The following is a 27,040-nucleotide window of genomic DNA, read 5'->3' as shown; positions in this document are numbered from 1 at the left end:
CGTCTCCTTCCATGGTGGGGAAGTGTACTAGAGGACTTCTGAGGAAACTTTGGTTTTGTACCTTGGTAAAACATGACACTGTTACCTCTGGAGGCAATTACTGTAGGGAAAACAGAAGGGATATCCGACCAGAAATAACAGCTTCTATTCAATTCTTAATTTAGACCAGAATAAAGTAAAAAGGCACACCGAACACTACCATGCTCAACACTATATTCGTTGAGTCTTGAGGAGCACTCAAGATTTCTCTAACCCTTTAATTTGTACAAAGCACAATAAACAACCAGTTAAAGTCTGTCTCTCTAGTTTTCCTTCTCTCCCTCAACCATTAAGTGTTCATGAATCAGATATTTATTTGAAATAACCTTCTGTGTGTGTGTGTGTGTGTGTGTGTGGGGGGGGGGGGTTGGGGGAGAAAGATGAGACAATTTTCTTATCAAGTTGAATTAAAAAACAAGCCATCTAGGGCCTTCTTCAATAGTCCCAGAATGTATTCTTCCTCCTTCTCACCCTCTCATCGAGCGAGTCTTGAATTTGCGTCAGCTGTGTGGAGGAGCATATGCTTCCACCCCCACACTGACCAGACACTAGCCCATGGAAGGGATGAAGGACGCATCCTGAGACTATTCAGAGCCTTGGATAAACTCATCCCTTCTCATCTTCATCCTCCCTTCTCTCACTTCATCTTTTCACCTCCAAGTCAAAAGTGCTCCAGTATTCACCGCCTGCAGCCGTTCCAGTAGAGTGGTCATCGGTGTGGATGACCACAAACACACTCCTGCCTGGTCTCGCTTTGGCGACCATGACCAACCACGGTCTCTGGCCCCTTGTCCCTGACTCCTCCTGGTTACCTGAACCACTAGATCTACTTTGGTCTAGACTCTCTCCTGCTACATTTCAGGCTTTATTATTTTACCTAGATTTGTGTGTGTGTGTGTTTGTGACAAAGACCTTTGCGCTTCAAGTAGATTCAAAGTTAGCCCAAGTGCTGTGTGTGTGACATCTGTCTAACGTGGCCTGCTGTAGGTCGCCCCTGGTGAGCCAGCGTTTCCATCCACCAATCAGGGTCCAGGGCTGGCTATGACGGCCGGGTGTGACGGCCTAGCGCAGCGCGGAGAGAGACACTCCTTCACAAAACTCGGCTTCACTGGAATCACACGACTTCTCATCAACACCATTGAGTTTAGATTTCACACAACATTGGAGGCGAGGATGCTACCAGGAGATGAACCACTAGTGTTCACACTGAGCAGAACACAATACAATATGTACATATTATTGGAAAATGGAAAACCTTTACCTTTTTTTTTTTTTCTATTCAATGTCATGCACACTCCCTAAAACCAACCCCAAACCACCCAATGTACTGCATGCCTATCTCTAGATGTATGCATCCCGACAGTTTCAGCCAGTCATCATCATGCCATTATCGCTCAGCCTCAGCTGCTAGTTGCTTCAAACCGACTAGTAAAGATACAATTGCTGACTTCCCACACTGTTGTGATTTGCAAACTAGTGACAGTTATCTAAAAGGTTGGCTTCACACATCCCTTCTGATGTGGCTGACTAGCTAATGTGGATGATTGAACCGCCGCTGGGCCCGAGCTTCCTGCTCAGGCCCAGCAGACAGTGTTATTGCCATCAATGAGGATGGGGGCCGGGGAGGAAGGGGCCTAGCAGTCATGGCCAGCTGACTGGCTCCACCCTGCTCTGCAGATGGGAGTTCTGCTGCAGGTAGACAGAGTGGAATATCTCCTAATTACATCATCGCCTTCATGGATGTCACTGTGCATTACATTGACTGATGAGTCCAGGCCAATCAGAGTCCTCTGCCTTAAAACCGGCTATCCAATCAGAGTTGGTTATTCGGGTGAAGAGGCGCTGACAACCTCCCACAATCCCTCATGGAATTAATAATATTGCTTCAATATTGCCACAAAAATATATATCGACTACTAACACTGCACTTGTTAAGCGCGTTATCATAACATTGTCACTTGTTCGTGGTTTCTCTCTTTCCAGAGAGTTGTGTTTTTTTCTTCCTTTACCTATATCATTTACAAAGAGCAAAGCTGTTGCCATTGTGCTTCTGCTAACTGGTCCTGTCCACACACAGTCCACACTTCCAGACAACAGGCCGTGCCCTCGGCTGCAGCTGCTGCAGCTTCAAGGGCTGCAGCTCTTCACGGCTGCTGCTTCACGCAGCTGCAGTCAAGATGCCGAGCGGTGCAAAGTCCCCAAAGAGCCTCACAGACATCAGCTGCCCCAGGCAACGTCCATGCCAGCCAGCCTGGTCCTGGACGCCGCGGTGCCCAGACGCGGGTGAGGGCGGAGGGGTACGTAGGGAGGTAGGGTTTTGGTAGAAAGGTTTCTCAGGTGTCACTCGATACAACGAAAGAGTAAGCATTGACAAATAATAAGAAAAAAAAAAAAACACTTTTCCTTCCCTGTAACCTTGACAATGACTTCTCCCTCTCCCTCCCCCTCCCCCTCTCCCGAGACTTAATGCTGCGTAGGTTGTCAGGATAATACTGCCGTCTGTCTCCTGCCTCGGTCCCGCCGGCTCAGTTGACCATGACGAAGCCGTGCGTGGAGTCCACCGTCTCCATCATCTCGCTGTCCAGCAGGGAGCCCTGGATCTCAGGCAGGCCAGCCAGGCCCCCGTACCCAGGCTGGGGGGCCTCTCCCTGGGCAGAGGGGAGAGGCTGCCCGGGGTCCAGAGGGTACTCATACTGCTCTGGGTAAAGTGCCTCGGCGGAGGGGGGGCCCAGGACCGCCTCACAGCTGGGGTAGCCGTACAGCAAGCCCTCCTGGGGGGGGTGGGAGTGGGACTGGGGGTGCAGAAGGGGGCCCGAGGACAGGTGAGAAGGGTAATGCCCCACCAGGTAGGAGTCGTACACCAGCCCCTCCCCCGGCTCCATCAAGGGGACAAGGCCCTGGGGGTGGCCTGCGGACATGACCCCCTGCTGGGAGGGGGGCGCTGAGGGGTCCTGATGGGCCATAGGGGGGCCGGGGGAGTACGTGCCCCCCTCCACGATCTGCATCTGGTTGAAGTAGGTCTGGAGGCCCATGCCCTGAGGCTGCTGCTGCTGGAGGAACATCCTCTTCTGATGCAGCCTGGGGGAAGGGGGGGTCAGAGGTCATGCACTTGAACAAGCTGTGCACTAGGATGACTCAAGGCACAAACCAGTGTACTACAGCATACCATACCGTATACAAAGCTATGTATCCATCTATCTATCCATGTGTGTGGCACACACCTACTTCTCAGTATCTATAGGATCAATACAGGATGTGACACGGAGTGCAAAGGGTGAGCCCGTTTTGCCTCACCTGTGCTGCTGCAGCTGCTGCTCCAGACTGCGGGGCGTCTCCTTGCAGAAGAGCTGACAGCTGGCAGGACTGTTGGCCAGGACACTGGCCTTCTGACACAGGGAGGGGGGGAGGGGTTAGTCCGCCTCTCATAAACAACGAGCAGATGTTTACAAACATGGATGCTGAAAACATCTGCAGGACGTGCACGGGAGATGACACTGTGTCTGCATTACGTGACGCGAAACACACTGTCCCATTAGCAAGTTAGTAATACTGTGTAGTACGTGTAGCTTGTGTGTGTGTGTACCTGCAGCTGAGTGTGTGTGTGTGTTTGTGTGTGTACCTGCAGCTGAGTGTGTGTGTGTGTGTTTGTGTGTGTACCTGCAGCTGAGTGTGTGTGTGTGTGTGTACCTGCAGCTGAGTGTGTGTGTGTGTTTGTGTGTGTACCTGCAGCTGAGTGTGTGTGTGTGTGTACCTGCAGCTGAGTGTGTGTGTGTGTGTGTACCTGCAGCTGAGTGTGTGTGTGTACCTGCAGCTGAGTGTGTGTGTGGGTACCGTACCTGTAGCCTGTGTGTGAGGTACTGTGTCTCCAGACTTTGTCTGCGTGACAGCAGGGGGGGGTGGCCTCCTCCCTGGAACAGCCCCAGATGGTCCTGCTGTGTAGCCGCCTCACTCTGCGCGCACACACACACACACACACACGCACGTTATATAGCCTTTACATACAACACACACCCCAAACTCATCCAGTTATCCTGGAGCAGGATTCACATGGCTAGCTGCCTCTTGAATTTCAAGAGTTCCATCAGCCCGAGTTCTGGGCTGCTGATTGGCTGACAGTGGGGACCGGACTCTGCACGACCAGTCTGACCACAACAATGGCAGCATTCACTCCCCTGCCCCCGCACCCAGGGACTAGGACCAGGGCCCAGGCCCGACGGACAGTAAACAAGCCACAATTGGCTGCCCCTGCTGGGCTTACATAAGCTGCTGTCTCCCCCGGACGGACGACCTCTGGGTAGTCACTGGGTGGGGGCTGACCTGCTGGAGGATGAAATGTAGATGGGTTTTGTTTGTGTGTGTGTGAGAGAGTGTGTGTGTGTGTGTGTGTGTGAGAAAGAGAGTGAGTGAGTGTGTGTGAGAGAGTGTGTGTGTGTGTGTGTGTGAGAAAGAGAGTGAGTGAGTGAGTGTGTGTGAGAGAGTGAGTGTGTGTGTGTGTGTGTGTGTGTGAGAAAGAGAGTGAGTGAGTGAGTGTGTGTGAGAGAGTGAGTGAGTGAGTGAGTGTGTGTGTGAGAAAGAGAGTGAGTGAGTGAGTGTGTGTGAGAGAGTGAGTGAGTGTGTGTGTGTGTGTGTGAGAAAGAGAGTGAGTGAGTGTGTGTGAGAGAGTGAGTGAGTGTGTATGTGTGAGAAAGAGAGTGAGTGTGTGTGAGAGAGTGAGTGAGTGTGTGTGTGTGAGAAAGAGAGTGAGTGAGTGAGTGTGTGTGAGAGAGTGAGTGAGTGTGTGTGTGTGAGAAAGAGAGTGAGTGAGTGTGTGTGAGAGAGTGAGTGAGTGTGTGTGTGTGAGAAAGAGAGTGAGTGTGTGTGAGAGAGTGAGTGAGTGTGTGTGTGTGAGAAAGAGAGTGAGTGAGTGTGTGTGAGAGAGTGAGTGAGTGTGTGTGTGTGAGAAAGAGAGTGAGTGTGTGTGAGAGAGTGAGTGAGTGAGTGTGTGTGTGTGAGAAAGAGAGTGAGTGTGTGTGTGTGAGAGAGTGAGTGAGTGAGTGTGTGTGTGTGAGTGCGCGAGTGTGTGTGAGAGAGTGAATGGGTGTGTGTTGGTGGGGGTGGGGGGGGGTTGAGGGACTGCAGTGATGTATGTGTGAGTGTTTGTGCATGTGCGTGTCCTACCTCTAAGAAGTGCTGCAGGTGTTGGTGTGTGTTGAGGAGGTCCATGCCAGCCCCATCTCCAGAGTCCATCTGCTCGTACAGCTGCTTGTTCAGCTCCAGGATGCCCTTGGTGCGGGCCAGGTTCTGAAGGTGCTGACGGAACGCCACCAGGCCCGGACCTGCACACACACACACACACACACACAGTCAGGGTTTCCACTTCTACATCAATCAGCAGCTTTCATTGAAACTGTCCTTCTCCCATTTCCAATTCATACAATCATCACAATCTAAAAAGTATAACATTGGAACACTGCATTGAAGAAGCAGCACCGTATTTGATACGGTTTGTAAGATTGATTACATGTTGGCACATAAACAAACCCAACAGAGACTAAAGAGATTACATCCTAAAAGCAATGAGTTGTTTTCTGATGGAGTCTCCCTGGCAGAGGGCCTAAGTTCAGGGCTGGCTTCCTTAACCACACGCTGTATGGTTGACTCAACCTGCATGTCTGGAAGGACGTTTCCTTGCTGTGAGGAGTGTAAAAGACTGTGGATGTACCCAGTCAGTCAGACGCAGCCACACTGTCCCCACCACCTCATTACCCTGGCAGCAGTCAGTGTCACATCACACCACCCAGCCAACTAAACAGCCATGACTGGCAACCTACGTCAATGACAGTGTGGGTGTATGTCGAGTGCGTGTTTTGAGTTTGTGACTGTGCACAGACGTCAGAATAGGTGTGTGTCTGTGTGTGTCTGTGTGAGAGGGAGAGAGAAAGCGAGCGTGAGTGTTGTTCACGTCAGAAGCCAGTGTGTGTGAATCAGACACATTCATGGTTATTAAAGTGTGTGTGTATGAGAGTGTGTGTGCGTGTGTATGAGCTTGTCCTCTGCACCTCTGATGTTGACTGTAAACCTGCAGACCTGACTCATCATGAACAGAGGGTGATATGGGAAGCAGAGCTGTGTGTGTGTGTGAGAGAGAGAGAGAGAGAGAGAGAGAGAGAGCGTTTGAGCGTGTGTGAGCGTGTGCAGCCGATTTGCTGACGTCACAGGCAGCCAACACAGCAGCCTCTTTAGAGCTTTAGGAGGGAGAAACGAGGGAGATGAGAGATGCAGGGAGAAAGACAGAAGAGGCAGATGAGAAAGAGGGAGGGAGAGAGAGAGGGAGGGAGAGAGAGGAGGATTAGAACAGAGAGAGGGAGATAGAAGAAGCAGCTGTGCCATTGTGACTTGTATGTAGGGGGAGAGAGGGAGGGAGAGGAAGAGAGGGAAGAGAGTTAGGACGGAGGAAGTAAGGTAGAGAGGGAGGGAGGGAGGTGATATTTGGAGCTCTCTGGGCTGAGCTGCATCTCCACAGAGCTGTGTGACTCACCACATGAATAACCTTCAACCACCATACAGGGGGAAAAGACAGAATACCAAGAGAATAGAGGGAGATAGATGGAGAGAGAAATAAGATGGAGAAAAGGTTGGGAAAGTGGAAGAGATACAGAAGGTAAAAAAAGAGAGAAGAACAGAGATTGGGAGAGCAGAATAAAGACACAGCAGGGCGGGGCAGACACAGCAGGGCGGGGCAGACACAGCAGGGCGGGGCAGACACAGCAGGGCGGGGCAGACACAGCAGGGCGGGGCAGACACAGCAGGGCGGGGCAGACACAGCAGGGCGGGGCAGACACAGCAGGGCGGGGCCTACCTTGTGTGAGGGAAGTGTCGGACGCCCGCCGGCCCTCCCTGAAGCTGATTGGTGAGCGGTTGTGTGCCTCCCTCCGGGGCGAGCTGAGCGCCTGCATGGCGGGATTGGGCGGCCGCGCGCTGAGGAAGGGCGTGGTCATGTGAGGGGCGGGGCTGGGCAGTACCACCTCGCTGAGGGAGGGGGGGTCCTCCAGCAGGCTCAGGTCACTGTGCATGGAGCCCATGTCGTACTCTGAATCCACACTGCCCAGGGAGGGGTTGTGGCACAGGCTGAATAACTTCCCTGTGGGAGGCAAGACATATTAGCAACCATATGCATACGTGTCTGTGGGTGTCTGTGTGTCATTGTCTGTGTGTGTGTGTGTGTGTGTGTGTGTGTGTGATTGTATGTGCCTGTGTGTGTGTTTGCATGTGTGTGTGTCCCTACCTTGGTTGCCAGCCCCAGGCTGGTTAGTGACCTCAGACAGGGTGTGCCTGCGCTGGCCGAAGCGAGCCGTCTGATAGGCTGAGAGGAGGTGGGCGGGGTCGTCCTCGGCGTCGGGCTCCTCCGTCTCGATGCCCTCGTCTATCGACGTCTCCATCATGTTGGAGGGAGACGAGGTGGACGACTTGCGGAGCACGGTGGGGGGCAGAGGGTCCAGCAGACAGCCGTTCACCTGGTGGGCGCAAACACACACACACACACACACAGACATGCCTCGTCAGTGGTGTCGTCGGGGGGGTTGTTGTGGAGCAGACATGAGGCCTGAGGATATCTCTCATCACAGGACCTACCACCCCTCCCTCCCTCCCTCCCTCTCCCTCCACATTCACACACTGGCTGGGGAGTGGGGTGTGTGTGTGTGTGAGTGGAGACGGGGCTAGTCTGGAATGCAGGGCCAGGAAGTGTGCTTTGGCCCAAAGTCCTACACACACACACAAACACATACACACGCACGTCTAGCTAACATGGATCATGTGGATGAGTTGCCGGGGTAACCAGAGAGGGCAGCTCTGTCTTGTCGACTTCCCTAGCCCAGCTTCCTGAACCGTGCTGGGTTAGGAATGCAGTTACCCAACACTGGAAGGGGGAGGGGAGACAGGGGGAGGGGGGGACAGGGGGGGACAAGGGGACAGGGGAGGTCAAGAGAGAGAAGAAAGGAAGAGAGAGTGGAACAAAAGGAAAAGAGAAAAGAGGCCGAGAGGAGGAGAGGATGCAGGGGCTGGTGGGCCTCTCTCCGACCTCTCGCTCCTCTGGCTCACCACACTCATCACAGGACTGTTACGCAACGCCCCGTCTCTCTCTCTCTATCACAAACACACACACACTCCAACTCCCACACATCCCCAGCCAGTGTGGGCAGAGGGTGTGTTTCCTGGTGGATGAGAGTGAGGGCCGGCCTGCTGTTGTCTGCTGGTCATCCTCTGCTTATGAAAGAGCCATTCTGTTATGAAAGTGTCTATAAGCTGCAGGGAGCAGTGACAGTAGCACACTCTGATATAAGCCTGTACACGCACTCCCAGGAAACTGGCCTGTGTGTGTGTGTGTCGCAGCACAGCTGCCCTATCTGCTTACATAACCCTCTTTGCCGCTCCCCGTCACCCAGCACGGCTCACATCTGACATGAAAGACGCTTGTTCCCCACGTCCCCCCCCCCCCCCCTCTCTCTGTCTCTCTCTCTCGCTCTACATCTCTCTCTCTCTCCCCCAATCTCTCCACTCGAGTCTCTCACTATCAGTCTCTCTTTACACAATGTTCATGTTAACACCCCCCCCCCCTCCCCAGCAAGATGAATCAACCTGGCTTTCCTGGAAATCAGTTTGGCGGGTACAGCATGGGTGTCTGAGTTCATGTGTGTGCGGAAGAGTACCTGTCTGTGCATGCATGTGTTCCTGTGTGCGTACGTGTGTGTGTGTGACTTACTTTAGGTGTAGCCACGTCCTCCACCATGAGGCTATGCTCTGGAGGACATGAGGACTGAGGGAAGGAGAAGGCCTCGGATGGGGCTGGAGGGAGGGCAGGGGAGCGCAGCAGCCGAACCCCCTGGGGGAGCAGGCCCACCTGGCCAGACCCACTGGTGGACTGGAGGGGGGGGGGGGAAGGAGGAGGAGGAGAGGATTCAGGTCATTTAGGAGAGGATGACGGGAAAAAGACAGGAAGGACAGGAAGATGGTGAGAGGAATGAGAAAGAGAGAGTATGAGAGTATGAGAGAGAGCATGAGAGAGAGAGGGCGAGGCAGATAAGCAGATTCGAGACAGGCGGCGAGGTAGGACCGGAGAGACAGAGGAAGTGAGGATGAAAGGAGGGTGAAGTGGAGGCAGAAGGAGAGAGAACCGGGGGCAGGTGAAAGGAGAGGACGGGAGCGAAGGAGCGGAGCAGATGAGAGGACTACAGGAAGAACGAGGGATGCAAATCAGGGTGAGAGAAAGGGGAGGCGGGGGAGAACAAGACCAGCGGAAGATGAGATGAAGGGACACGGAGACAAAGACAAACGGAAGAATGAGGTGTGAGTGCGTGAGTGAGCGAGCGAGCGAGGAGGAGGAAGAGAGGCAGGTGAATGAGCGCCGTGGCCGTTTGATGGCGCAGGTGCGACCGGCTTTCATTACGGCGTCTCGGCCCGCCGTGGAAATGAGAGCGGCGGTTACCTTGGCGACGGTCTGCTCGGCAATGGTGCTGGGCCTGCGTTGCCGAGCGTCGAGGCGCTGCTCCACGGGGAAGCTGCAGCGATGAGCCTTCAGTCGCTCCACCAGCAGGTAGTAGATGGCTGCAAAGTGGTTATAACTCTTGTTCTGGAGAGACTGGGGGAGGAGAAGGAGGGGAGAGAGACACGGAACGGTTACCTTTCAATAAAGTTCATTCAAAAGTGAATTCAAATAGCTGTCTAGTTCCTTTGCGCCGGCCACACATTCTGATACCCTCCTGTCCCATTTTAGTATCAATAACGGTCTGAAAAGATTAAGAGTCGATAAAGTTCATAATAAATCCACAAATGTTGTTGTAAATAAAAGTTGAGTTCAGATCTGTTTGAAGGTCCCCACCTCCACGGTCTTGTGCTGGTCGATGCCCAGGCTGTGCATGAGCCGGAGAACCTGCTCGCTGTACTCGCCCACGCCCACGTCGCCCTCCGCCGGCACGGGCCTCTGGTACAGCACCGGCCGCTGCACGGGCACGTCCAGAGCCATCCACTTGTGCTCCTTGATCTGGGCCACAGACAGCCGCTTGGACGGGTCCAGAACCAGCATCCTCCGGATCAGGTGCTCACAGTCTGGTTGGGGGGGGGGGGGGGGGGGGGGAAGAGAGGGAGAGAGAGAGAGAGGGAGAGAGAGAAAGGGAGTTAAAAAGGAACAAAATGTTCCGAAATGTTTTGGATAATGTTTCACCATATTGTGCCAGGCTGCGTTTGAAACAAATCTCTCCTTCCGTGTCTATTTCTCTCTCTTCCTCTCAAGCTCTTCCCCTACTAATCTTTTTTCACCCCCCCCCCTTCCCTCATCCACCCCCCCACCCATTATTTCAGGGTGAGCGGCCTACTCTTTTGACGTCATCCACAGCTGGATGTTAACAGGATTACTGCCCCCTGCCTGTCACTGTAGCTCCCCACCTTACGATCTAATTAACCTCCACTAACCATAGCAACCCCCCTCCTCCCACATGTGACGGACTGTGTACTGCCACGCAGCAAGTCAGACGGTCGGATGGTTGTTTACCAGTCAGTCAGGCAACAAGTTGGTCATGCACTAATGAGTCATCAGTCAGATGTACAGCTAATAAAGGACATTGTAGGGTACGTACACACACACGCCTTATCTGAGCAGCTCGACACCAAATCCCTCTTTAACAGATGGGGGAGTACTGCTGTACTGTACGTGTGTGTGTGTACGTGCGTGTTGTACATTTGAGCCTGAGTGGGGCGAACAGGAAGAGAGGAGATCCCTTCTGGAAGAAAACTGCACAGTGTGTTCCTCTACTGAATCAAAGCAGTGCTGGACTGGGGGGTGAGAGGGCGAAATGGGGAGAACGGGGGGGGGGGGGGGGGGGTGACTCGAGGGGCCAGGGTTGGACTGGAGGGAAAAGGGGGGAGGAATGAGCTAGTGTTAGGGGGTATAAAATACGGTGTAAATTGTTTCAAGGTCCTGAACAAAGCCTGTTGACCCCTACATGGCCCACTGTCCCTGCTGAGAACACCAGGGCTGCAGACCTGCAAAACACCAGCCTACATTACTGGAAGCATGTGTAGGCTGACTGGCTGGCTGGATAGATGACTGACTGACTGACTGGCTGGATAGCTGGCTGGCTGGTTGGTTGGATAGCTGACTTGCTGAGTGAGGAATGTGTTGGCTCTGCCCCAGGTTACGTAAAGTGGCTCTAGCTGGAGTTCTGGAGCCCATCTCCAGCTCACTCTTCCTCTCAAGACGACGTTCTCACTGACTCACTCGCACCAAAAACAGATTCCCCCCCTAATCTCTCCTCCTCCCCCCCTCCTCCTCTCTCCCTCTCCTCCTCCCTCTCCTTCTTCCCTCTCCTCTTCCCCCCTCCTCTCAGTCCATTCTTCCCCTCCTCCCCCCTCCCCTCTCTCTCACCTTCAGTCATGAAGTAGGGGATCCGGAACCTTCCCTCCAGGACCCGTTGGCGCAGCACAGGCAGAGTGGGCCCGTCGAAGGGCAGTGCACCGCACACCAGCACATAGAGGACCACGCCCATGCTCTGCAGAAGGAACACACACACCACACCACATACAGGTTACGGGAGGAGCCTGGAAAAAAATCACTACATCACAAAGCCAGATTGATTACATAGTAATCTACTGTAGGACAGAGGTATGTCAATGATTGGTTAACACTGCATTAGGGACAGGGTTCACACATGTGAGCCATCTTAAATATCATCTGTAATCTGATTGGTTTCTTTAAAAAAAAAAATATATATATATATATATATATATTAGTGGTGGGCCGTTATCGGCGTTAACGTGCAGCGTTAACGTGAGACTCTTATCGGTCAATAAAAAAAATATCGCCGTTAATCTATTCTCAAAGTTGGGTTGGGAGCTGGGTCTATACTACGCAAGCTATGATGACTTTCACCTTGATATTTTAGCGCGGATGTATACCTAGCCGAATTGCACTGTAGGGGGCGAGAAAGAGTCTTCGAACCTGTGTGTATGCCTTGTGTATGAAATTATCACATCAAACGTGACGTGCTAACATGGATGCAGCTATGAAGCCGCCTGGTTTGAAAATGTATTTTTAAGAATCTTCCCAATGGAAACCTCGACAAGACTAAGGTTGTTTGCACCTTGGGCTATGCGGAATTAGTTTCCTTTGGAGTTCTTCCAGTCTCAAATACCACCAAAGCATCCCTTGGCTAATGCGGAAGATGCTGGGCCAAGCACTGATGTAGCGCAGGGGAAGAGTCGTCGTCAAACTACTATGTTTGAGTGCAACCGAGGCAAGCCCGTCAGCACAGGTCTATCAGCCAAGCTAACTAATCTAATAAACAGTTAATAAACACAAGTACATCTTATTGAACATAATTTATTTTCATCACCAATTATCATAGTAGAACAGCTTTCTCAAGCAGTTTGTGATGCATTTTGGAAACAGGAGATGAGCTCCTGGTCTAATGCGCCACCTGGCTTGAGAAATCCGTTCTCAAAGACTTACTTTGTCATTATTTGGGTAGCACACATATTCTGAATGCCTTCGGCGGAATTCAAATGAGCCATTTTAATCTATATTAACGCCAAAATGACAGTGAGATTAATCTAGATTAAAAATTAATCTATGCCCACCACTAATATATATATATTTCTCTCCACCTCCCCCTATTCCTCTATCCACCCTTCAACCTACCCAGATTTAATCCCCCCCCACACATTAATTCTTTCCATCCCTCCCTTCCTTGATCCCTCGATCCATATCAACCGCTCTGTCCATCCCTCCCACCCTCCATCCACCTATTTCTCCCATCCATCCATCACCCTGCAAGTATTCCTCCCATTGATCCCTCCCTCCACCTACCCAGATGTCCAGTTGTGGGCCCTCATACTGCTGGCCCTCGAAGACCTCTGGGGCGGCGTAGGGGGGGCTGCCGCACCACGTGGACAGAGGCTCCCCGGGCTGGAAGAAGTTCCCAAAGCCAAAATCTACACACAGGACATGGAAGGGTTAGACATGCTGTCTTACAGCCTTCACCTTTACCTTATCACCTGTTCCTCTTCTGGGGGTTTATGTTGGTTATAGGTGCTGATCTGTGGCATGCTGTGTAAACCCCTTTCCGACGTCGCAGAGCGTAAAAAAGGGAGACACAAATACACCGAGTGGATTTGAGATATCCCGCCTCGAGACTCGAGGAAACAGGACAGGAGGGGGTTGATGTGGCGTTTCAGATCCACGCAGGGAGAGGAAAGGGTTGATGTCACTCTAGAGAGACTGCACTTCCACTTTTCTCTTCACATCCTACGCCCCAAACTTCATGTCCCCCCCCACAGAATGCAGCTGCACCGGTCCCCCCTGGTGGAGCGCCACGCTAAGCTAACGCTAAGCTAACGCTAAGCTAACGCTAAGCTAACGCTAAGCTAACGCTAAGCTAACCCTTTGTTCGAGAAGTACGCTACGGGCCAGCCTGGGCTGAGGTTTGTATAACGGTGCGATATGCAATCCACATTCCTGAACGCTGAGGACAGGGGGCAGGGCTTGTATGTGAGGTCACTTCCCAGGAGACTGGTAGGATGAAGTCATGGTTGGACTCTGCGTTTTGATTGGCCCCCCCCTGGACAGGGGGGTGTTGGGGAGGTGGTGTTGCTGCTCCTAGCAGATGCCACTGGAGCCGCAGCCATGCCTGAAGGAGGCCAAGATGCAGGGGCAGTTGTTCTCACCCCCTATCCCTCTCCCCTTCCTGTCCTTCTCTCTCCCCTCTCTTTCCTTCTCTGCCCCCTCGCTCCCCGCCCTGTGCTGTGTGTGTCATGTCTCCTGGGTATGTGTGTGGTACAGTTGACACCAGGGTGAGCTTCAGCAGGGGGAGGACTACACGACAGCCCTGAATCAAACAACCTTCCCCTCTCCCTCATCGCCCCCCTCCACCCCTCATCCCGACTCCCCCCACACCCCTCCTTACCCCTTTCTCTCTTGCCTTGTTTTGATGTTGCAAAACGATGAATGTTATATAAAAAGCAAGGAAAAAGGTATCACCAACCAAACAAATAATACTGATTAAAAAGAGCTTACATAACAGGGGGAGGTCAGCAGGACTCAGAGGTGCAAGCATAACACACACACACACACGCACGCACGCACACTCTCATTCTCTCTGTCAAACACACACACACACACACACAATCTTGGCTAGCCAGAGACAGTCCAGCAGTAATGTCCTATAGTACAGCTAGCCCCCCTCAGTAGACAGGCTACCGGCCACGTTGTAGCTGATCAAAGGTGCCTCTGACTCACTGTTGTGGAGCCTATTATCAGAGCTAGAACACATTAAGTAGGGTCAGGAACGTCCTAGCTTCTAGAACAAAGCAGGGTCAGAAAGATTCTCGATTTTAGAACACTTCACACGAAGCAGGGTCAGAGATTCCAACGCAGGTTCTAGAACAGCAGTTCTAGAATGCGGAGGAAGAGTCAGCTCTAACCAGAGATAAGCTGGGGTGACACTGCAGCTGGACGGAGGCCAGAGTGCTCTGTAGCAACACACCGCACGGCTAGTGCTCTCTCTGCAGGCTATCTGATGTAGTGAGATGATCAGGGAGGAGAACAAGAGAAGGAGAGGGGAAACAGGAGAGAAGATAGGTGAAGGAAAGCAGAGGAGAAGAGGGGAGAGTAGAGGAGATAACTAGAGGAGAGGAGAAGGTGGAGAGGACAAGGGAGGGAAGAGGAGAGGGAGGGAGGAGGTGTATCACATGGGTTGACCCATTTCATGTGCTGAATACTGAGTGACTGACGTCAACACCCAGCGCTGCAGGCAGGCAGAGGGGGGGGGGGGGGGGGGCAGGGGTGTGTAGTGTGTGTGTGTGCGTGCCTGCTGATAAACAGCCAAGCCAGTAGCAGTCTACTGTAGCCTAATAGTAGCACCAGGCAGGGGATAAGACAACACTTTCTATCATCTGTTTTTGTTGAGTCCAGTTAAGTGTCATTAACACTAACACACACACACCCCTAGCAGTTACCAGGAGGTTGTTGATAAGCAGGTGTGATGAGCACACAGATCTGGTTGGAACATGATGTCCTCTCAAGCTATCCCTTCTACTTTTATCCCCTCCCTCCCCCCCCTCTCTCACTCTCTCCTTTCCCCTTGTTTTACTCCCTCGTTCCCTCTCTTTCTCCTCCACTTCAGTCCCTCCATTTCACCATACCATTTCCTCCACTGGCCTACGCTCTACATATCTTCCTCCCTCCCTCCCTCCCTTCTTCCTTCCTCCTCTCTCTCTGTCAGCACTAGCAGGCTTTAAGGGGCTCTTTGAAGTATAAACATAAAGGCAACACCCCCTGACACACACAACGGTGACCTTTCTTTGACTGGCCAATGGTCAGCAGAACTTCCGACAGACCTATCAGGACAGATCTTATGAAGAGGGAGAACTGGACATGGGTCAGGAAGAGTCATCTTCTACCTCAAACTCTTCATCACCATCCTCATAAGGATCCCCAAAGGTGGCTCACAACAGACACATGAGCTGCAGCTGTGTTGCAGTGAAGTGCTGTGTGTGTGTGTGTGTGAGGCCATCTCAGGGAGATCAGGGAATGGGGCAAAGGATCAACCTGCTATCTTGATGTTCCTGTGTTCTCTGTCGTATGCTAGTGTACTAGTGTGGTAGTGCACCCACCTGCTATCTTGAGGTTCATGTGTCCGTCTAGCAGCAGGTTCTCAGCCTTCAGGTCACGGTGGACGATGTTCCTGTTGTGACAGTACTCCACTGCTGACAGAATCTGCCAGAACTTCCTCCTGGACTCCAACTCACTCAGACGACCATGCTTGGCCAGGTAGTCTGGAGAGAGAAGGGGGGGTAGGAGAAAGAGACAGGAGACAAAAAGAGGTAGTGTCAGTTAGCTTTATTACTTCAAAGTCTTGACATCCACACAGGTGGTATGCATCTGGCTGTGTGTGTGTGTGAGGAGTGAGTGAGTGAGGGGTCACCTCTAGAGTCTGGTCATCATAGCCTGAGGGTGCTTCTAAGAACAGCCCAGCTTATATCAATAACAGCTTCAGAGAAGAGAGGGAGAAATGTATTCCTTTTATTACATCCTGGTCATTTTACTGGAAATAGTTGATCCAAACAAATGCGTAAGCTGAATCCTTCTGTCCACACTCAGACTGGGCTGGAACACAGCCTACTGTTGACAACACACACAACCTGTGCCACACCCAAACACAAGTTTTCACCTTAAAATAGAGGTAATAGAGGCAGATGGAGAGAGACATAGGTAGAGATAGTCAGGGACAGAGAGAAACAGGGAGAGACAGAGAAACAGGGTGAGAGAGACGGGGGGGGGGGGAGAAGAAGGTAGAGGGAATGAGAGAGAGACAAAGAGAGATACAGACAGAGTAAGAAAGAGAGAGAGAGACGGTAACCACGGCTGTATAAGACAAACAAACAATTCACCCGTCTTAACTCCTTGAACCACTTCAGACAGCCCGCAATCAGAGAACAGAGTTCCGCCTGGCTACCAGGAAACTCGTCAGTTCCAGGACGTGCTGAGGCCGTGAGGAGAACATCACGTTGCTTCCTCACGGCCACGCACAGACAGGCCTCTACACGCATGTTACAGATCTAGAGATTATCCTGCTGCACACGTCAACAGCCTGGGATCAAGAAACGGAACAATCCCCCCCAACCAAGAAAAGGCTCAAACGTTAAAGTGGAGCAATACAGAACCCCAGGGCAGCACCACACTAGGCCTGACGATTACCTGAGCACACCCTCTCCATACCAGCATGCCAGCCTCATGATGCCCGGGTAGTCATGACAGGGTGGGGGGGGGGGGGAGAGAGAGAGAGAACGAGTGGAAAACAGATTAAGAAAGAGTGGGGGGGAGTGAAAGAGAGACAACATGAGAAAGAGAGATTGGGGGAGAGAGAGGGGGGAGTAAGAGAAAACAAAGGGGGCGGTGAGCGAGACAGAAGGAAGGAAAGAGACAGAAACAGTGAAAGAGAGAGAGAGCAAGGGGAGGATCTGATGGATGTTTAACTTCTGAGAGGCTGATTGGAGTGAAGGTGAAACATTCCGTCCGCGTGTCCCTCAGCGCAGCCAGGTCTTCATGCTGCGGCGCTAATCAAAAACACAGCAGGTGAGGGAATGTGACAGGGCGGTCTGAAGACTGGGGGTCGCAACAACAGCCCCGCTCTGCTCAACATGTGCCCTCACCACGCACGCACACACACGCACGCACTCACTTAGGACAGGACTCATAGAAACATCAGACACACATGGACACACACACACGCACTCAGTTAGGACAGGACTCATAGAAACATCACAAAGACACACACATCCCCCCAGTGCTGTGGCCTCATGACCCGTGGTGCCCATGTCTTGGCAGAGCAGATGGTTGGACTTTGGAACAAGGATGCCTGTTTGCTTGTTCGGCTAATGTACACACAGACGCACGTGCACTCACAAACATCCTGCACAGAAATCTCTCTGTTTGGATAAGCAGATCCTTTCAGGGCAGCGACAAGGAGAGCGAGCTCAGAATGACAGAGAAACGTCAAACACACACACTCAATGTCAGCAGGGTCAAGGAGCCAGGCCGGGTGTCCTGTTGCATTGTGGGAGAGGGGTGTGGGGGTGTGAGAATCCACGCAGTAGCCTGGCGGCAGATGCAGTCTGCTCCCCAGGCTGACTTAGTCCTACAGGTACAGGTCTATTACAGGTGGTACGGTAGCAGGGGTACATTCTGCTGTATGTCTATTACAGGTGGTACAGTAGCAAGGGGTACATTCTGCTGTATGTCTATTACAGGTGGTACGGTAGCAGGGGTACATTCTGCTGTATGTCTATTACAGGTGGTACAGTAGCAAGGGGTACATTCTGCTGTATGTCTATTACAGGTGGTACAGTAGCAGGGGTACATTCTGCTGTATGTCTATTACAGGTGGTACAGTAGCAGGGGTACATTCTGCTGTATGTCTATTACAGGTGGTACAGTAGCAGGGGTACGTTCTGCTGTATGTCTATTACAGGTGGTACGGTAGCAGGGGTACATTCTGCTGTATGTCTATTACAGGTGGTACAGTAGCAGGGGTACATTCTGCTGTATGTCTATTACAGGTGGTACGGTAGCAGGGGTACATTCTGCTGTATGTCTATTACAGGTGGTACGGTAGCAGGGGTACATTCTGCTGTATGTCTATTACAGGTGGTACGGTAGCAGGGGTACATTCTGCCACTACCTCCACCCGTCCCTCCCATCACCAAATCCTCCTGAGCTATTAACAAGACAGACGAGACAAGAGATCAGATAAACAGGCATTCCTATAGAAGCCACCCTGAAAGACTCGCACACGCTGTACACAACACAAAGACCTCAATAAAATGGACAGATCTGTTTGTTTTTTGTGTGTGCGCACACATGACAATTAGTATTGTCCTCCCTGTCTCTGAGGAGGACAGGCCAGAGAGATGAAGTTCTGTTCCTGCCCTCTCCACCTTCAGCCCTCTCTTGTCGCTTCCTCTCCCTTCTCTCTCTCCCTCCGTCTCTCTTCAGCTTAGCTTTCTTAAATATGCATGCCCTACATTTCCCCCCTCCTGACAACATTTGAAATCTCCGTCCTCTGCTCCTTCACTCTCTCCCGACGCCGCCTTCCTTCCCTCCCTCTCCTGCTGGGGCTCAGTGGATCCTCCTTATTTGAGCTTGACCCAGTTTCCAGGTCTGATCTGGCCTGCAGCGGCCACTGATGCTGAGACAGACAGGCAAGTAGACAGGCAGGTAGAGAGACAGACAGGCAGGCAAGCAGAGCGACAGACAGACAGGCAGGCAGAGACAGACAGGCAGGCAGAGAGACAGAAAGGCAGGCAGAGAGACAGGCAGGCAGAGAGACAGACAGGCAGGCAGAGAGACAGGCAGGCAGAGAGACAGGCAGGCAGAGAGACAGACAGGCAGTCAGGCAGAGACTGAAACTGACAGGCACAAGTCTGATCCTATAGGCTGTTGCAGGTCTACAGGTCTTATCCTACAGGCTGCTGCAGGTCTACAGGTTTGATCCTATAGACTGTTGCAGGTCTACAGGTCTGATCCTATAGGCTGCTGCAGGTCTACAGGTCTGATCCTATAGGCTGCTTCAGGTCTACAGGTCTGATCCTATAGGCTGCTGTAGGTCTACAGGTCTGATCCTACAGGCTGCTGCAGGTCTACAGGTCTGATCCTATAGGCTGCTGTAGGTCTACAGGTCTGATCCTATAGGCTGCTGTAGGTCTACAGGTCTGTTCCTACAGGCTGCTGCAGGTCTACAGGTCTGATCCTACAGGCTGCTGTAGGTCTACAGGTCTGATCCTACAGGCTGCTGCAGGTCTACAGGTCTGATCCTATAGGCTGCTGCAGGTCTACAGGTCTGATCCTACAGGCTGCTGCAGGTCTACAGGTCTGATCCTACAGGCTGCTGCAGGTCTACAGGTCTGATCCTATAGGCTGCTGCAGGTCTACAGGTCTGATCCAATAGGCTGCTGCAATGCAAACTGTTTGCAATTTGCAAGCAAAAATAGCAAATTGTCTTACACACTCCATCCTGACCCTCATGCTATCATACACAGCTCATAAACAAGGACAACCACAAGTTTTTCCTATAGGCTGTTGTTCTCAACAACAAATATTGTTGTTGTTTATGGAGAATAGGAACTGGTATGTTTACCCTTTTCAAGCAAGAGCCCACTAGTGATATGGTGTTCACTACGACGACGATGACAACATTCTAAATCCTTGCGTAACAAATATTGCACAATCAAGTACTTAGAGAGCACAAACCAGAACACGGTTTCATAATGCCATAAACCCATAGAGATGATCTGTCAGGTGATCTATGGATTGTGGTAGCGACCGCGAACCAATGACGAGGGGGGGTTATTATCCTGCACCAGGACAGGATGTACCCTGGAGTCGGGAGCTAACGCTGGGGTCTCTTAGCTCCTGCTTGTCACGTGCTGCATATCCAGTGACCATCTATGTCTGTCATCTCAGACTGGGCCACAACAAGAGGGCGGCAGGGAGGGAGCTGTGCACGCATGCCTGCCCGCACACACACACACACACTCTGAAGGAGGCATTAACACACACACACACAAAACCGTCCACCCACCAGTAACTAATAACCTAAATCCCTCATGTTGTTTAAATCAGACCTTCGGCACCATCTCCCCCTGACCTGGGGAACAGAAACCGGTCGTATGTAAACCAAGATGGCTGCTGGGGGGCTGGGCGGGTGCGTCTGGCTGGCGTGTGCTCGCACCTCGTGTCTCTGGGAGCAGATCTAGATAACCTCCTGTTTAAGTCTCTCTGGGCTCATCGTGTGTCGTCCTAGTGCCAATGCCAGAGACTTACTTCAACACTTCCAAGCCAGGGAAGCTGGGTTTGAAACTGGCCTGAATGTACCCAATTGGTCAGGACCTCCTGGGGGGGGGGGGACTGGCACACAAAGCTCACAATACAAAAATGTGTTCAAAACTAGCTAAATTAGCTATGGTTCGAGCATCCATAAAGCAAGTGACTGCCTGTAATGACCAGGCCCTGGTACACAGCCCTCTTCTACCACATGGCTGAGCCCTGGCCATGCCCAGGCAAACCCCTGCCATCTGTGACATCATCAGAGAGCGCCTGTGCAGTGAGCGTGTAAACAAAGCTGTCGGCCCAGACACATGGCCCCCTCTGAATACAAACATTTACTTGGCCTAGATCACAAAGCAACATGCATGTTCACCATCTAGCCTTCTGGCCTGCTACTTCACATCCAAACAAGTGTTGGGCCAAGGCAAAAACTGAATTTTAGCAGCCTTCAAATTCGTCATGTTGTTATGTCCTGGTCCATTGGGTAATGTAATTTCAGACCTTCATGATCTCTATGAAGATTGGCTTTGGCCAATTAGCCACAGTAGCGGCCCTGGTTATTTTGAGGGTTTTAAGGCCTGAGTGCTCGGTCCCAGGTGAGATGAGACGTGTTCGTGTTTCTGTGGAGGACTCCTGTCTCAAAGTCACCTCAGAGCTCTCTTGATGAGGTGTAACCGTCGGTGATGTCATGCGATATGTCACGTGATATGAGTCATGTGATCTGACCCAGAATGCGTCACTCACCGAAGATCTCTCCGTTCTTGGCGTACTCCGTCACAAGGTAGAGCATGTTCTTAGTCTCCATCACCTTTAGGAGAAGAGAGAGAGGGGAGGAGAGGGGGAGGGAGGGAATATACACAGCAGAGTAAACAGATAAGACCTTGCTTTGACCTTACTGGGGCTGCAATGGATGGTCATCAGATAACTGCATTGAGACACTTCCTGGTGCTACTGTATCACATGACCCCTAGCAGATGGGGGGGTATTGGGAGGGGGCGGGGGATAACAGCCCACAGGAACCACACCATTAGAGAAAACAGTAGTTATGTGACAAGTTTATTCATATACTCCCAACCACCTCCCTGGCTGAATCACACAGTTGTGCCTCTATATTAAAACACACAGGCCTGATCCACTCCACATGTCTGAAAGACATAACTGGGAGAGATTGGAGGGCCTGTGGGATGGGGGTCCTCTCTGTGTCTGATACTGAATGGCCCTTGTGCTGGCAGCCCTGACACACAGCCAGCCGTATGTGGGAGGACACCAGATATAGACACAGCCAGAGCAGAGATGAAAAGAGCTAAAAGCGGAGGCCGAGAAGAGAGAGAGAGAGAGAGAGAGAGAGAGAGAGAGAGAGAGAGAGAGAGAGAGAGAGAGAGAGAGAGAGAGAGAGAGAGAGAGAGAGAGAGAGAGAGAGAGAGAGAGAGAGAGAGAGAGAGAGAGAGAGAGAGAGAGAGAGAGAGAGAGAGAGAGAGAGAGAGAGAGAGAGAGAGAGAGAGAGAGAGAAGGATGAATCACACACATTCACACTTTGAAATACCACACTGGTTATTTCATGGTGATATGCCTGGTTGGCTGGAATGTGGAGTTTGGTCCTGTCTCCATAGGGCGAGAAGCCCCCCCCCACTGTATGTGTGGTGTATGGAGAGGTGTCAGGAAGGGGGGGGGGGGGCAATTAGGAGGTCTGAGAGAGATAAAAGGGGAGCAGTTTTGAGAGAGAGTGAATGCTGGGGATGGTAGGTGATGAGGGCTAGGGGGTGGTGCTTGCTATTGGGATCCAGAGGCCAATGAGTGAAAGATGGTTAAAAGTGAGAGTTAGCTACCAGGAGGAAGAGAGTGTTGGGGGGGCTGGAGGGGAGTGTTGGGGGGGCTGGAGGGGAGTGTTGGGGGGCTGGAGGGGAGTGTTGGGGGGGCTGAGAGGGGAGTGTTGGGGGGCTGGAGGGGAGTGTTGGGGGGCTGGAGGGGAGTGTTGGGGGGGCTGAGAGGGGAGTGTTGGGGGACTGGAGGGGAGTGTTGGGGGGCTGGAGGGGAGTGTTGGGGGGCTGGAGGGGAGTGTTGGGGGGGGCTGGACGGGAGTGTTGGGGGGGGCTGGAGGGGAGTGTTGGGGGGGGCTGGAGGGGAGTGTTGGGGGGGCTGGAGGGGAGTGTTGGGGGGGCTGGAGGGGAGTGTTGGGGGGCTGGAGGGGAGTGTTGGGGGGGCTGGAGGGGAGTGTTGGGGGGGGGGGCTGGAAGGGAGTGTTGGGGAGGCTGGAGGGGAGTGTTGGGGGGGCTGGAGGGGAGTGTTGGGGGGGGCTGGAGGGGAGTGTTGGGGGGGCTGGAGGGGAGTGTTGGGGGGGCTGGAGGGGCTGGAGGGGAGTGTTGGGGGGGGCTGGAGGGGAGTGTTGGGGGGGGCTGGAGGGGAGTGTTGGTTCAGGGTGACTGGGGATGAGTGGGGATGAGTGATGACAAGTGAGAGCCCCGTGGAGGCCCGCTCTCTTTTTGAGCATGGAGAGGAAGTGACTAATTGACCCATGGTGTTTGATTGGATGGGCCATTGGAAATAATGACACTCTGCTCCGTGACAACACAGCACAGTCTGGAATGCAGCCAGAGTTGTGTAATAATACCCAACCGCTCATCTAACTCCCCCTAAACAACCCAATAGGACCTGGAGTGGTCTGACGGTTCAGAGCTCATGCTAGGAGTTTTGGGGGAGTTCCCAGGCCACTTCATGGACGTTGGACGCTTGTTTTTTCCCCACCAGGTCCGACAAATAAAATGTCAAATATCATCAGTGAACATTGTCACTATGTAGCATGAAGGTCCACAGCAGACGTCTACTAGGTGGGACGAGGAGTCTGGGATTGAACGGAGTGTTCAGCTGACAAAACATTCTACGAACGTATATTGTGAGTGCCGTTGGTCTGACCCAAACCATTCTAGGCTACGCAATACAAGTAATCTAGCACCTTGGCAGACTACCTGCCAGGTCAGCAGAAAGCAATGTTAGTTAGATATTAACTAACTAGGAGCTGATATCCATGAAGGTCTGGTGGCACTATGACGACAGCCTGCAGCCAAGGTATTTACTAACCAAAGTCTGACATTGGAAGAAACAAGGTTATGACAATCAACACTGAATGGTGAAACTGTTGAAGTCAGCCTAGTTCTAGACCTCACAAGCCAGATGGGTTCTAGAACCATGCAAGTTAACCTAAGAGGAGTTCTCAGATTCTGCTTACCTGGTACAGCTTAATAATGTGAGGGTGGTCCAACATCTTCATGATCTGGACCTCCCTGTAGATCTTCTCCAGATTCACTGCGTCCAGCTGGGTTTTATCTATGATCTTGATGGCCACCTTAAGAGGACACAAAGCACACGATTAGGCTCCAGCTGACATCACAGCACAAAAATACTTTGTCATGTCATTTTCAAGTTTGTCTATGTGCGTCATTGGTTCAAACTGGCTGTTTGAACCAATGTTTGCTGAGGAGAAAAACAACAGAAACTGAAGACCACAACTGGCAATCCAATTCAAGCTCTTTGGCGTTGACTAACAAGGTCTGATCACTGCATAACCCAGTTTCACAAACAACATTTCATCACTTGGACTTGAATAGTTCACAACTGTCTGTGAGCCAAGTGGAGACAGAGGGAGAGAGGGGGGAGACGGGGGGGGGGGGGGAGAAAGAGGGGGAGACAGAGAGAGAGAGAGACCCAGAAGGCTAAACAATGAGTGCAAGAGCGACAGCAAAAGAAAGAGATTAAACAAATAAGAGAGAGAGAGAAAAACCGAGAGAGAAAGGGGAAGAAGAGAGAGGCCACTGTGCCCCCTCTCTCCCTGTAATCATGCCACTCTAATCTGAGCTGAGCTAACTCCACGTCTGATTACTGAGATCCACAACACTAACACTCCTCTCATCAGCAGAAGAGGGTACACGCATACACACACGACAAACACGCATGTAAAAATAGGAATGCATGTACAAACACGGGTCTGACAAACGCGTCACACACACACACTACGCACAGGACTGTGAAACATGACACACACACACACACGCCACGGGATAGAGGAACCCGACACACACACATACACACTTTCTCAAGGTGCAGTGTGGAGTGACTGCAAGGTCATATGAGGAGAGGCCCGCTGGTACAGGGCGTTCGTGGACAACCCCAGGCCACTGAGGATGAGGTGTCTGGATGTCTGCTGAACCAACGTGGGGTGACGTCGAAGGACAGCTGATGACAATGCCGAGGACATTTTAGGGTTTCAGACCCTTCTGTCCTAACCCACATCCTTCGACAAGCTTTGAAAACCAGCATGTTGTTGCGTAAGCCAGATTGTATCAAATGTCAGGTTCTGGTCAGTGGTGTAGTCCAGCATGAAATAGTGGGTGTACTGTAAATGTATCATCGCTGTATCACTGCTCATGATATCATGGGTGCCCGGGAAATCCTTGTGGACATTTGACGTTCACTCACGTCCCGTACACTACACCACCGGTTACTGACGTGGCGTTCATCAACTATGCTCAGTGACCCACATAGGTCTAGCTGGCTGTGGTGTGGCAGGACTGACCTGACCACAGAATGACTTTCCGCTTATCAGCCAAGACACTGGGCCACTTTATACTTTTAACAGAGACAAAGGACATGTGGACAGAAAAAGCAATTTCAGTGAAACGTATTAGTACCTTACAACTAAGATTCTCGGTTATAAGGAGGCTTTCGATTTGGACACCACTGAACTACACTTACACAAACACACACACAAGCACACGCAAAGACACACACAGACACACAGACAATCAGAGACACACAGCTGGTACTGAGGAAAGCCTGACCATGACAAGTGTCATCACAACCAGTGTCAAGGAACTGGCTGGTACCGGGATGATGTTATCGGGTCATTCTCCAGACACAAGCTAGTACTGGTCTGCTCGACAGACCAGAGACAGACCTGCCATTCACTGAGCCCATCTCGTTAGAATGACTCACAAGGGTGCCTAGGATCCCAAGCATGCCTAGGGTATGTGCTGAGCCACACTAAAGCTCAGTGTGTTAATGGCGGTGGTACATTGACAGAGGGATAGGTTTTAAGGTTAGTCCTTGACTCTATCCTATAGGAACTTTTAACCCATTGAACAAAATGAACGAGACAAGAATATGTTTTTAGTAACTCAAGCAGGCGTAGGTGCACGTGTAGGCTTAGTCTAGTTATCTTAGATTCCATGTAGTTTAAAAACATTTAAAAAGTAGACCGTTTCAGGTAAATAAAGTTATACAAGCCTCGCCGTTTACTAATTATACACTTACAACACCGCCGTGTGAATACATGGCAAATCGCTAATCTGGTGGCATGGCTGTTGGTAAGACCTAAACATGAGAAGAGGTCTGTTTAAAGGCTGCAGGGTACAAGACGTTAGATTGCCGTTAGTACAAGGTGCTCCCCCCCCCCCCCCCCCCCCCAATCACAATAGATCCACAGAATACTACACATACACCTAGTATTTCGCCTGACCCAACCAAACCCAGATAGCCAGCACCGTATTTACAAGTTAACTAGCTTGTTTACAGTACACAAGTCCCAGGGGCTGCTTGGCTGTCTCAATCCATAGTTAAGAGTCAAGTTTAGGATAACGTGTGTTACACCTTACACAACGTGTTAATCTTACACAGGCAGCGCTGTCATAGTTTTTAATGCTTGACTCCCAAGTGCACGAATAGTTGAATCGGCTATACACTGTAGGTTGACAACCTATTCTACTTAACCAGTATGAATTGAGATCAAGTTATCTGGCTAACTAACTCTTGCAATGTAGATTGCAGCTAGCTAGCAACCAGTAGTTGCAATAATAAGGAACCACTGGTGCAGATTTGCTGACTTTAGTTTAGATGATGTGAAACTGACGAGAATGGACAACATGTAAAAAGGTTAAATAGTCACACTTTTGGCGTTGCAAGAATGACACCCACCTCTGTCTTGGTAATACGGTGTCTGGCAAGCTTCACGACCGCGAAATTTCCCTTTCCTAAGGTGCGTTCGATATCATAGAAGCCCACGCGGACAGGACCCCGGACCGGACTCGGTTTTTGGAGAGTGTCAGCCATGACCATGCTGTTCTGGAGGGGCTCGGGGAAGAGTAGGAGGTAGCTCAACAACCAGCCAGCAGACTCGCCACTTGAGTCCTGCTACAGATGACAAGGAACAGAAAACAAATTGCCCGCTGAAATGTGTCTATCAAAAATAGACAAAAGTTGAATTCTTAGTCGCCCGGCCAGCTTGGCGTTGACGGCCCTTTCCAGACCCGCTAGACCAAGCAGTAACGTATGTTAGCTACATTTACTTTTGCTTCGGGCTGTCAATCCACAGTGTCCAATACAATAGAGCTATAATATTTCAGCTAAGGCTAGCTGCCTGTATTAGCTGGAGTACAAGAGTTGACTAGCAGGAGGCATCGTGTTCTGTGGTTGACGTGTATTGACGTCAGAGCCGATGGGGGTATTTGTACAGGGGGCGGGCCTCCGAAGCCGTTCCACACTTCAGTGCCAATTGGTTTCCATAGCGACCGGACCCACCTCTTACGTCAACCGGTAACATTGCTATTCTGAAATATGTTTGCTCGGCCGCCCCGGGTGCACGGATAACTTTGAATTTCG

The 27,040-nt window shown here is 51.6% G+C and overlaps 1 protein-coding gene across 4 annotated transcripts; it reads right to left on the bottom strand.

The window, feature by feature from the left end:
* Positions 1 to 391: 391 nt before the first annotated feature.
* Positions 392 to 26,885, bottom strand: sik2b (salt-inducible kinase 2b). Of its 4 annotated transcripts, XM_062473165.1 has the most exons (16): positions 26,728 to 26,885; positions 26,357 to 26,572; positions 23,616 to 23,732; positions 21,137 to 21,200; positions 15,682 to 15,843; positions 12,878 to 13,002; positions 11,438 to 11,561; positions 9,896 to 10,122; positions 9,503 to 9,655; positions 8,780 to 8,938; positions 7,304 to 7,532; positions 6,878 to 7,159; positions 5,197 to 5,354; positions 3,876 to 3,989; positions 3,334 to 3,425; positions 392 to 3,117 (listed from the first exon to the last, which is right to left on the bottom strand). In XM_062473165.1, exons 2-16 carry the CDS (start codon positions 26,495 to 26,497, stop codon positions 2,565 to 2,567), a joined length of 2,700 nt encoding a protein of 899 aa, XP_062329149.1. In that variant the 5' UTR covers positions 26,498 to 26,572; positions 26,728 to 26,885; the 3' UTR covers positions 392 to 2,564. The 4 variants fall into 4 exon arrangements, with proteins under 4 accessions (XP_062329149.1, XP_062329148.1, XP_062329150.1 ...); XM_062473164.1 differs by having other exon boundaries at positions 26,357 to 26,867; XM_062473166.1 differs by having other exon boundaries at positions 3,334 to 3,422; positions 26,357 to 26,867.
* Between the last annotated feature and the right edge of the window lie 155 nt (positions 26,886 to 27,040).

Source organism: Osmerus eperlanus, chromosome 11, assembly GCF_963692335.1.
Source record: "Osmerus eperlanus chromosome 11, fOsmEpe2.1, whole genome shotgun sequence".
In the NCBI taxonomy this organism is placed as follows: Eukaryota; Metazoa; Chordata; class Actinopteri; order Osmeriformes; family Osmeridae; genus Osmerus; species Osmerus eperlanus.
Note: the sequence above shows the minus strand (reverse complement) of the source record. Positions and strands in the feature narration are given on the sequence as shown.